Source organism: Lactuca serriola, chromosome 2 (genome assembly GCF_051521515.1).
Source record: "Lactuca serriola cultivar US96UC23 chromosome 2, Lser_US96UC23_V15, whole genome shotgun sequence".
Lineage (NCBI taxonomy): Eukaryota > Viridiplantae > Streptophyta > Magnoliopsida > Asterales > Asteraceae > Lactuca > Lactuca serriola.
In genome coordinates, this window is record NC_136409.1 from 219,219,502 (window position 1) to 219,231,570 (window position 12,069).

A 12,069-nucleotide genomic window follows, 5' to 3' on the forward strand; every position below is an offset into this window, starting at 1 on the left:
TTCGGGCTTGGCATTATTAGAGTATTAAGTCAAAAACAACGACCAATCACTTTCTTTAGTGAGAAGTTCAGTGAGGCCCATCGCAAATACACTACATACGAAAAATAATTTTATGCGGTTATACGTAGTTTGGAATATTGGCAACATTACTTTTTACCAAACGGGTTCATTGTTTTCTGGATCACTAGGCCCTTAAATATATTAATGGACAACATTAAATCAATCTTCGTCATGCCAAATGGGTTGAGTTTCTTCAAGTTTATTCTTTTGTCATACAACACAAAGATGGTTTGTCAAACACCACAACGGATGACCTAAGTCGTCGTAATGCATTGGTGTCACCAATGAAAATTTTAGGTGTATGGTTTTGATAATTTTCGTGCTTTATATCAAGATGAACCCGACTTTCAAGACATTTAGCATCAATGTCAACGTCAACTGTTGCATGATTTCTCCATGAATGATGGGTACGTTTTCAATGTTGGTCGGTTATGTGTTCCTAAATGCTCTCTACCTAACTCCATAATTTTAGAAAGCCACTAAGGCAGATTTTAGTTGAGATAAGAAACTTATCTTGATTTGTGGTAAATTTTATTGGCCTAAGATGGAAACGGATGTTTCGCACATCATTATGAGATGTAGGAAATGCCATATTGCCAAAACTCACAATACTAACGCATGATTATATACCCCACTATCGGTTCTTGAATCTCCTTGGGAGGACGGGAGCATTGATTTTTGTGGGTTTACCGCATACCCATCAATAAAAATATTTCATTATTGTCATTGTTAACCATTTCTCTAAAATGGATCATTTTGTTCCTTGTTCCAAAACGCAAGACGTAAGTCAAATCGCACAGTTATATTTTGTTGAAATTGTCAAGCTTCATGGCATCCCGAAGATGATAACTTTTGACTACGATCAGTTCGTGAGTTATTTTTAGCACACTTTGGAAACCTTTGGGCTCACATTTTCAATTTAGTAGCTCCCACCATCCGCAAACGGACGGTCAAACTGATGTTACAAATCGCAGTTTAGGCAACCTCCTACGCAGTCTCGTTGGTGATAACCCCAAACAGTGGGATCTAATCCTTTCTCAAGTTGAGTTTGCATATAACCACTCCAATCATCGAACAGTGAGAAAAAGTTCCTTATGGTTGTCTATGGATGCAACCCTTTTACTCCAGTAACACCTGTTTTCCAAGATGAATTGATTTTGTGTCTTAAGGAGTCAAAATGTTGATTTTTGGAGAAAATAGAGTGCCACGACGTGGCCATTGGGTGCTCACGACGTGGCAAGCAAAATACGAGAAATGTGTTTCAGAACCATTCTTACGACGTGAGACATAAGGCGTCACGACATGATACATGTTGCAGCCCAAGTCCATGATCATTTAGGGTTTCCTTCATATTTAAGCCCCTCTAAGTCGATTTTAGGGTTCATTTTCAGCCTCCAACACCCTTTTACCTTTGAAACACCTTAAACCTAATTTACTTGATGATTCTTGACCTTTTGGGGAATTTGTTGGCTTGAAGAAGAAGAGAATAAGGTGAAGAAAGTGTTCTATTGGTGGAGCTTGCAAGGAAACATCAACATCGTCATCTCATATTCTTTTTGGACCTTTGTAAGTGTCAAAGGCTCAAACTTTATTGCTTAAAGTGGTTAGATCTAAGTTGTTGTCACATGTCTTTCATGTTTAAGCAAGTTTGAACGGAAGGAATACATAAAGTTGGCAACTTTATGCATTCTAAAGGTCCACTGAGTATGATAATGTTCAAATCTAGGAGTTAGTTGATTATTGGATCCATGTATGAGAATTTGGTATAATCTCTTTATTTTTTTACCTAGAATGGATGGAGGACATGCATGAGGCATGCATGTCCATCAAGTAATCATTTTTATGGACCTTTGGAGTCCCTTTTAGCTTCTGGAAAAGTTAGAGTGAAAGTCTTAATGGATTAAGGACTCAAATCTTTGGATTTTTGCTTCAGACTATAGTCACGACGTGACACTAAGGGTGTCACGATGTGACCAAGGGCTAGTCACGACGTGACACTAAGGGTGTCACGATGTGACCAAGGGCTAGTCACGACGTGAGGATCATTGGTTGACATTATGGGTTGTTGACTTTGACTTTGACCGTTGACTTTTGGCATCTTTTTGGTCAAATTTCTATTTTTAGGAAGGAAGGCTAAGGGTTTACCTTGTATGGTTGATTATCAACTGAGAGGTGAGTCTTCTCACTATACTTGCCTATGTGGTAGTATATGCATGTCGACCAGTTGGGTCTTATTTGTTGATTTCTGTTACATATGAAATGAGTTGTTGATAACTTATGGACTGTTGTAAGTTCATGAGACTGTTGATAGTCCCCAGGGTGGTTGATAACCCGAGAGGTGTGTTGTTAAGCCAAAGGACATGTTTTCGCCCATTAGCGATCACTGATAGTCTCCAGAGTTTGTTGTTAACCTTAGTTGATTATTATGTTGTGTTGTATGTGGTATTTTGGGGAACTCACTAAGCTTTGTGCTTACGACTTTATGTTTATGGTTTCAGGTACTTCAAGTTCCAAGGGGAAGAGTTCGACATGATTGTATCGCATCCACTAGTGTTCTACATGACTTGATTTGTTTTGTACTCTAATGATTGAATGACATGCTTTTATACCCTGATGGGATTTCAAGTTGAATGAATGATTGTTTTGATTGATTTAAGGAAAAAAAATTCACTTATAATTTTTGAGACGTTTTAACTCCACTTGATTTATCCCCATTTCTAGTTGTTGAGCATTATAGCATTGAGGGAGAAGACCATTCCACACAGATCAAACAACTTCATCAACAAGTGTGTAATCAAATCATCAAAACACAATGAACAATATCATAGTCGGGCAAATCAGCACGAGAAACAAATTCTTTACGAAGAAGGTGACCTCGTTTGGATTCATTTAGGACACGAAAGTTTTCCAGCAAGGCGTTTCGGGAAATTGAAGCCAAGGGGAGATGATCCTTTTAGGGTTCTTCAACGAATTAATGATAATACTTATAAGATTAAACTCCCTGGTCACTATAATGTTTATACCGTCTTCAATGTTGCTGATTTATTTCAATATTTACACGAGTTGTGACAATTAATTTGACTCGATGACGAGTCATTTCCAAGACAAGGAGGATAATGTAGGAGATAACAGAATAAATAACGAAGTTGAGCCCAATATGGAAGAGATTTGATTGTTATGTTTCTATTGGTGATCATTATCTTTTCTTAAACATGGAACTATATCCCCATAGTTTACGGCATTATTTTTGGAATAACATTAATTCTTATTTGGGTTGATTTAAAACTACTTATAGGTATTATTTTTCTTGATTGTTTTAGAGATGTGTATTATGCAATTAAAAAAACCCTACTGAGCGTATTCTTGGAATTTCAATTCACTGTTTTGTTTTGTTTCATTGGCGAGCCTACATCAACTTCATATTTTGATCTCTCAACATGGAGTTTTGTTATTTTACAAGTTCGTATCTATGATTTATAGTTTTTGGTTAAACATAACAAAAAACAATTGCTTCACTTTACCATTGTGATATTTCGTACATATATTTTGTTTCAATAATCGAAAATACAAACTGAAATCCAAATAAGTTAGTACAAACTCAAAATCGTCAACTTAGTAGTTAGTACAAAAATCAAAATCATCAACTTGGAATATATGCGGATCCAAAATCATAAACTAAATGTAACATTTTAGTAACCACACACATCAAGCATTTTACATCATATAATTTGGGTAAATGATCTAAATTTATTATTAATTAAATTAAATATTACACTAAAACACCATTACAACATATAACAAGTATAGCATATCAATATTTGGTATACAATCTACTTTAAATGTTCTTTATGTTTATCTTTTGATGCAAATGATAAGTTTATGTATTTTCGGTATCACACACTCGAATCAATAGATTGATACAATTAATTTTCATGAATCATCACACTTCATAACTAAATTTTATTTTATGCAAAAACTATACATATAATTAAGTGTTAATCCGGTCAAATTTACGACAATGTCTTATATAATTTATACTACCTCCGTTTCCTATTTATTTTTCACTTTTGATTTTTAAAATATTTATTCTTCAACTTTAACCATAAATATTTTTGTCTTTTGATATATAATATTTGATGCAAAATATATGAATAGATTGTGTTTTAAATATCTTTTTATTGTTATAAGTTTCATCAAGTAAATTATAACACAAATAAAATATTTAAGATTATATATTAAAATCAAGAATAAAGAATAAATATTTCAAAAATATGTGACAGAGGGAGTAATAAATCCATATAATACCAAATTGATTCGATTCAAAAGTCCGTATAAAACTGACACCTAAATCAATTCAAAAGGTTACACATCCAAATCACGTTCTAACATAAGCTAATTCGTTTTGTAAACAACTAAGTGACACTATTTTTTGAAAAACAATATAAAATCCATACATTATTGTAATGATCTTATCCAAAATTTTGTAGAACTTAATAGATATATAACTTTCATGTTTTACATTTCAAAAATTCGAAAAATGGGCCTAGCCGAAAATAGGTTCCAATAGGAAATTGTTTGTTTTTTAAACAATTAAACCACACATCTCTTCTAACCTCGTCTTCTTATTCCTTATCTTTATTAACCTTCTTTACCTTCTTTCGTTCACCGTCTTCTTAACTCCCATGTTTCCAAATAACATCGATGACGCAGGTATGGCTTCACCGCCTCTTGTTCTCCTTCATCCTTATACTTTTCTTCTTCCTTTAGACTGCTTATTGTGTCTTTTATGGTTTTGTGGTTTTGTTGTTTCCAACTTGCTTCTACGACCAAGGCTTCAACACCTCCTTTATTTTATATAGCACCATACTCAATAATCGACATAGAGAAAGTAGGTTGTTCATATGTGGATGCATTTTGCCCACCAACTGTTTGTTAATTTGCATATGCTAAGAAATACATTTACATACAGTATTCTGAATTGAAAACCTGTTCAGTCCCAAAATAAACATATGCGTTTTTTTTTTATTTTACTATTGTATTTTCTAGCAATTTTTATGATTTGACTGTTGTATTTTCTCGCACTGTTGTTAGTTGTTAGTCTTTTGACACAAAATTTGGAATTTTTACAAACCCATGAAGATGATTACCAGGTTACCCCTCAAGAAGTAATTAATGTTGGTACTACAACCATTAGAATATTTTAAGATAGCAGTCGACGGATTGGATCGTTAATGCATGTTTTAGCAGGAGGTGGAGGATCAATCATGGGTGATTTATGGGCTTTAAAAGGTCTCATTGATGAAGATTATTTTTTGATCATTATGTGTTTACTTTTTTGTGTGCCATCTGTTCACTAAAATGCTTGAGCGGCTGTTTGATGCTTCAATTTCTACTCTTCTTTACCACTAATTGCACCGTGTTATCTGATGTTTGCTACAACACAAGCTCTTACTGTTTGATGTTTCGATTTATCATTTAGTGATTAAGGAAGTTGGAGAAAAAACCAATTATTGACAATGGGTGCTTCTTTCATATTACCAGGTACTTTTTTTTCTAAAACGAAAATAATATGGTACACATGTTTCTAAAACAAGAATAACATGCTACTTTGATCTTTGCCTACACTAAGTAAATATAATTTACCTAATTGCCCTTGTACTAACTTTTTGTTTTTTATCACATCTTTCATCTGATCAACAAGTGGGAATACTCAAGGAACACTCAAGACAAATGATTCTACAGGTTGGTTGTGGGCCCCGTTTTAAACATTTTAATTTTTTCAATGTTTAAAAAAATTTGAGAAAATTACAACACAATTTGGGAAAATATATCAACACCTATATTAAGTCAATTATTTGACTTTATGTGTCATCTGTAACAGATTTAAGAACTTCATGTTGAGTTATGCTTCAATTTTAGGTTTTTTTTTTTTTTTTTTTTTTTTTGCAGGCACTTCAAATTTTAATATTTTCTGTTTTCTTATGAAGTTGGTAAATAATTGATGTTGGTTCGGGTATCCACTGCAACATCAGCCAACTTATGGACAAGGATCACAAGAAAGTTCATTCTCTAACTGATAGCCATGAACAGGACTACCATAAGGAAAATTTTCTCTTTCACTTTTCGTTTTTTCAAAATCTTAATAAAAGCTTGACTTAATCAAGTAAGCTATATATACGAGTATTATCAGCTTAGTCTTAGTTTATTCATAATTGAGTAAGTTATACGAACGCTCCCTATGGTTTGGGATAATTTGCACGTTTGGTCACTAACTTATTTTTTTAACTCGGAAGGTTCCTATTGTTTGTTTTACTTCCTTTGATTTGTTCATTGTTTATAACACTTGCTTTCATTTCATAATACAATGCCTTCAACAAAATAATGTGACAGTAGAATGTTATAATGACATAAAGTACAATGCTATGAATAACAATATACTTTCATTGTGTTGTTTGTACTTTGAAAAAAACGGTTAATCTAAAAAAATACTTTTAAATGCTTCCAAATAAACCCTCAATTTTTTTAGTTTTCCTCAAAAAAACCCATCACATTTTTACAGTAATTTTTTGGCTAAAAAAGATTAAGAGGGCCAGATTGCAAAAAATTAATAAATACAATATCTTTTTCCGGAAATGGTTCCAAAATACAGTAATTTTCAATGCCATAATTGGGTAGAGTTTTAAAAATATGTTCTGATAAAGAAAAAATTTAGAAGTACGATGTTGTAATCGTACTTACTTACTTTTGGTTAATGGCAGTTTTTTTGGGAATGATTAAGGAAAGGTAGCATAAGAGGGTGGACATGAATTTTCAAAAGGGTAAAGGGTTGTTGATTCGATTGGAGAACAAAGAGGTTGTGGGGTTACATGCGTATTATCAAATCAATGGTTTTATTTGCTCATTCATGAACTGCTAAGAGACTACAGTTTTTCTATGTTTTTCATTACTATTTGTGGATGGTATATCGTTGAAATGGTATGCTAGGATTTGAATTTGGTTTCTGGTTTCTTTTGAAAAGAAATTGAGTTTCCCTTTATAAAATTTTGTTGGTTTGATTTGTAATAAGAACACGGGCTTACTCTACAATTGATACAAACGCGGTAATCAAGCTAATGAATATTAAACGCAATTCCATTTAACTATAAAAAAAACGACATTGAAGGCTTCTGACCCCCGCAAAGCAGGGGACACTTCTCTAGTTATTCTATAAAAATCATATAAAATTTATAAAGGGCGAGTTGGTCACAAAGTGTTTAGGAGCTTCTAACTTCTAACGTTTGACAAAACGCCCCGTTTTGAACAGAAAGACTCATTCGGCACTACAAGCTTCTAGCGTTTAGTTTAAACAAAACACTCCAAATCTAAATGCTACTTCATGTAACGTTTAACAAAACGCTACAAGCTACCAACTAATTTGTCAAACACGCCCGAAGTGTAGGAATTAAGAGAAACCTAAAATATGGATCTACAACTTTCAACAACAAAGCAATTCTTTGACTTCTCGATATCATATTAGTTAGGAAAGCAACGATACAAAGGTTGTGTCATTTTATATTTTTCAATAACTTTTCAGCCAGTTTTATCAAACGATATTTTTTTATCAGTTAGCTATTTAGCTATCAGCTAACTTTTTATTTATCAGTTAGCTTTTAAGCTAACAGTTAGCTTTTAAGCTAACAGTTAGCTTTTAAGCTAACAGTTAGCTTTTAAGCTAACAGTTAGCTTTTAATCTAGTACGCCAAACATAACCTTAGTCCCAAAGCCCATTTGCATCATAAAGTTGTCAAGGTCATTCTAATTAATGGAATGAATGCTTTGTTAAACTTGAACAGAAACCAATATTAAGCCATAGTTATTTCTAATTTGACCAAGTAAAAACCAATGAATTTATCCAATGTTAGGTTTTTTTTATGGTTCTTATTCTCGGTTTAACTCTTTAGAATTCAATTTTTGAATGAACAATCAATCAAATAAATGACAACCTATGGCCTATCAAATGAATGAGTTCATAAAATTTCATGAAAGGATAATGACCATACAATAAACAACTATGAATGAGAAACGATAAACAAGACTGAATAAACAATTAACAAGCCCAAGCAAAACAGCAATGATTCGCCAACAAAGCTGGTCACATAAAGAACGCACAAATAGAGATTTACAAATCAATCCTGCTTCAAGAGGAACAAAGTGGATTTATGAACCAGAAATGATGTCAAATTGCTTCTCATGTTTCACAACTTCTAATAACTTCAATTACATATACACAAACATAAAAACCATAATGATATAGCTGAAGATTTACCTCATTAATGGATAAAGCTTTAAGCGAGAGTCCAAACCACTCTGGTGACTAAATCAATAATCAACACGCCGATAGTTATTGTAATCATCAAGTTCCCTTGCATTCAAATCACTCTCAGCTTTCTCCACAACCTTTTCCTCTTCATACCTCAATCCCTCATCAATTGCAAGTCCTCCTAATCCCCCTGCCACTGCTCCCACAGCTAATCCCGTCCCAAATCCTGGCCCCGATGCTACCTTCGCTGGCCTCTGTTTCTGCTCATATTGAGCATAATCGACTGGGGCGCTAGGCCCGCTGCTACCACCGCCGAAGCTGGAGGGCCTATCAATAAATGGTCGTGGAGTCTGCGGAGGCGGTGGTTGAGAGTAGTATCCTCCCTGATAATAACCAGAATATGGATCCGAATACGATCCGTAGTGGTATGGGTGTGGCGGCGGTGGTGAGGGTGCCGGAGGAGCTACCGCCGATGGCGGTGGCGGTGGGGGTGGGAGAGAAGGAGAAGGATTGTATTGAGACTGGGAAGATGGATACCTACCGTAAGAGGGGGGAGGGGCAGTGGAATAATAATATGCAGGTTGAGGGGCAATTTGGTAATCGGGTAAAGGGCGTTCACGGAGAGCAAGTTTCAGCCGGATCTTACCGTTGGGACGACCAGAAGGACGACGGAGCTCGAAAGTTCTGATGATGGTGGAGTCTTCGAGATTAGGTAAGTCGTCGATTGGGACGCGTAGGGTTCCAACTAAGGGTTTCGGTGTGTCGGAAGGTTTGGAGTGGAAGATCTCCAGAGTTAGGACGGCGGTGGACGGGGAGGAGGGGAGAGGGATGATGAACCGTTCGTTCCAGACAGGTTTGGTGGAGTTGGAGTCATCGGATTTTGTGGCAAGGCGGCGATCGGGGTCGAGCCAGAAGATGGCGTAGGGGTTTAGATCTCCGTTTCTCCAGTTGACGTTCTTGAGGTGTTTCGCGGATACGATTGTGATTTCGAGATCGAGTGGTTTTGGAGGTGGTCGGTGGGAGGTTGTGGTTGCCATGGTTGGGTTGAGTGATGGCGAAGACTGAGATCGGAGAGATGTGTTATGTCTATGCTTTTGGTCTATGGTTTCTTGGAGGGTGAATAATGAAATAGGATAAGTTTGAAGGAGGCAGGTGAGAAATATTTAGAAAAAGCGGCCTCTTTTAGATAACTTTTCTTTTCCCGAGGCCAGAGCTCTTTATATTTGATAAGACTGGAAGGAGCAGGAGGATAATTTCCTTGTGGGTCATACGTTATATTCTTTTTTTCTCACCGAAACTCTTCCTTTACTTTTTTTTTATATATTAAATAAAATAAATTTTTTTTTGCTTTATAATTATTAAATTAATATCAAACATAAAATTTAATTAAGAATAAAAAAACATTTCATTAAGTAAAATAAAAATTATATTAACCTAATATTTAAATAAGTAGAAAAAAAAACCTCAAAAAAAAAAACAACCTACAACATAGTAAACATTATTAATTAATATCCTAATTTTATCTAAACTTAGATACGTCACTCGGAATCATCGTCTTCGTCCTCGCCTTGATCATCTGCATCATTTTTCCTAGCGTCACTCTCATCGTCGGAATCTTCACTCTCGACGAATATATCAGAATCCTCGTCTGATTCGTCAAACAAATCATCGTGAGATAACTCGTGCGGGGGCTGAATATGAGCCCTATAAATGTGATCCACCAAATCAGCACGAAGGGCCTGATGAATGTCGCGATTGTGTACTTCTCTTCTATTCACCCTATACTTTTGTGTACCAACGGCTACTCCTTCAACATTTGGCAAAACTTCATTTTCGTTGTATCGGCATATCGCTATTCTTTCGTCTTCAATAATCATATTATGCAATATGATACATGCATACATTACGTGTTGTAACATTTTCACCTCATATGACCTTGCCCCGGCCGTTAGTACTTGTCAACGTCTCTTAAGTACACCAAATGCTCGCTCCACATCCTTTCTAGCTGACTCTTGCACCTCTTTAAACTTTTTCCTTTTCGGGTCGTTAGAACATGTAAACGATTTCACAAAAACAGACAAGGGAGGATATATACCGTCAGTAAGGTAGTATCCACGCTTATATGCTACCCCATTTGCTTGAAAAGGTACATCGTGTGACTTTCCAAGGTAGATATCGTTGAATACAGGCGACTGGTCTAGCACGTTGATGTCATTGTTTGCACCAGCTGGACCAAAGAATGCATGTCATATCCAAAGATTATGTGATGCGATAGCCTCTAGAATGATCGTCAGCTCTTTGTGGTCGCCTCTCATGTACTGACCACGCCATGCGTTAGGGCATAATGACCAACTCCAATGCATGCAATCGATACTAAGTAGCATTCTAGGGAATCCATGTTTGCCTTCATGCACCGTATACAATTGGTGGATATCGTTGATAGTTGGTTTGCGCAAATATCGTTGCCCGTAAACCAAACAGATCGTTTTGCAGAACTTGTACACAGAGTCCCTCACGGTACGCTCTAACATCCTAAAATACTCATCCCATTTGTCTGCGCCCATGCCGTATGCTAGCTGACGAATTTAAGCCGTGCATTTTTGAATGGGAGAGAAACCTTTTTTCCCCTTGCATCCATTTTCCATTGGAAATATGGAAAGCGGCCTTCCAAATCGCCAACAATACGTAAAAATAGTTTCTTCCTCATCCGGAACCGACGTCGAAACTTTACAACATAGACGGCGTCATCTGCAAAATAATCTTCTATAAGACGATTGTGTCCGGCTTCGTGATTTCTACGTAACGGCGGCTTTCTTAGGTTAGGTTGTGCACGTGATGTTTCACCAAATCGGTTTTGATAGTATGCAACTGTTTTCGCCATGACGGAACCGATAAACTTAGCCTCCTCTATTGCCGTCGAATCGGATGATGAAGATGATGACATTTTGAGTAATATTTTTTTAGAGAGAAATATAGAGAAATATAGATTATGGTTTAAAAAATGATAAAATGTTTGGGTATTTATAGATTAAGAAAAGGGAAGGAAAAAAGAAAAAAAAATAAAAATAAATATATATATATATATATATATATATATATATATATATATATATATATATATATATATATATGTTAACGGCTATATAGCCGTTTGAGTAAAAAAGAAAAAAAATCATCGGCCAATGGTTAGAAGAGAGAGAGAGCGGGACTCTCTCTCCCCCCCCCCCTCCCCAAGGTTCTAAAAGGCGTGAGGCGTGGCATGGCGGCAAGGCCAAGCCTCAAGCGTAACGAGTTATGGCGAGCCATGAAGTTTTTCAAGGCGTGATGTAAGGCGGCGATTTTGTATTAATTTATAATTATATTACCGCATAAATATAAATTTATATCAAATATACCTAGTTTTTAGAAATGTTATATTAACAACTAATAATAGAAAGTTAATAAAAAACACAATACTTGTATGTCCGATTAGAAAAGGTATAAAAAAGAGCAAAAAAACGTGTCTCAAACGAAAAAACACGTGCCATAACACGCCATAACGTGCCATGGTACGTCATATCACGTCTTGCCACGCGCCACGCCTAACAGCAACGTTATGAAGTTTTTTGTAACGGCGACGCCGCGCCTCACGCCATGGCGCGCCTTGGCGCCCACCATGACGTGCCTTTTAGAACATTGCTCTCCCCACTTGCTTCATGCGGTTCCTTTCC

At 35.8% G+C, this 12,069-nt stretch overlaps 1 protein-coding gene and 1 long non-coding RNA gene across 2 annotated transcripts; one reads left to right on the forward strand and one right to left on the reverse strand.

Moving 5' to 3' along the window:
• The first annotated feature begins 4,611 nt into the window (after window positions 1–4,611).
• Window positions 4,612–6,372, forward strand: LOC145088579 (uncharacterized). The gene is made up of 4 exons (XR_013701180.1): window positions 4,612–4,770; window positions 5,540–5,601; window positions 5,762–5,802; window positions 6,010–6,372. It is a non-coding gene; the product is annotated as an uncharacterized LOC145088579 (long non-coding RNA).
• A 1,799-nt stretch (window positions 6,373–8,171) lies between these two features.
• On the reverse strand, window positions 8,172–9,558 carry LOC145088578 (uncharacterized). Its single transcript, XM_079026949.1, has one exon. The coding sequence runs from the start codon at window positions 9,394–9,396 to the stop codon at window positions 8,419–8,421; it is 978 nt and encodes a 325-aa protein (XP_078883075.1). The 5' UTR covers window positions 9,397–9,558; the 3' UTR covers window positions 8,172–8,418.
• Between the last annotated feature and the right edge of the window lie 2,511 nt (window positions 9,559–12,069).

What these genes read in the sequence shown, in the direction of transcription:
- LOC145088578 (XM_079026949.1), bottom strand. Translation starts at nt 9,396, where the DNA reads ATGGCAACCACAACCTCCCACCGACCACCTCCAAAACCACTCGATCTC.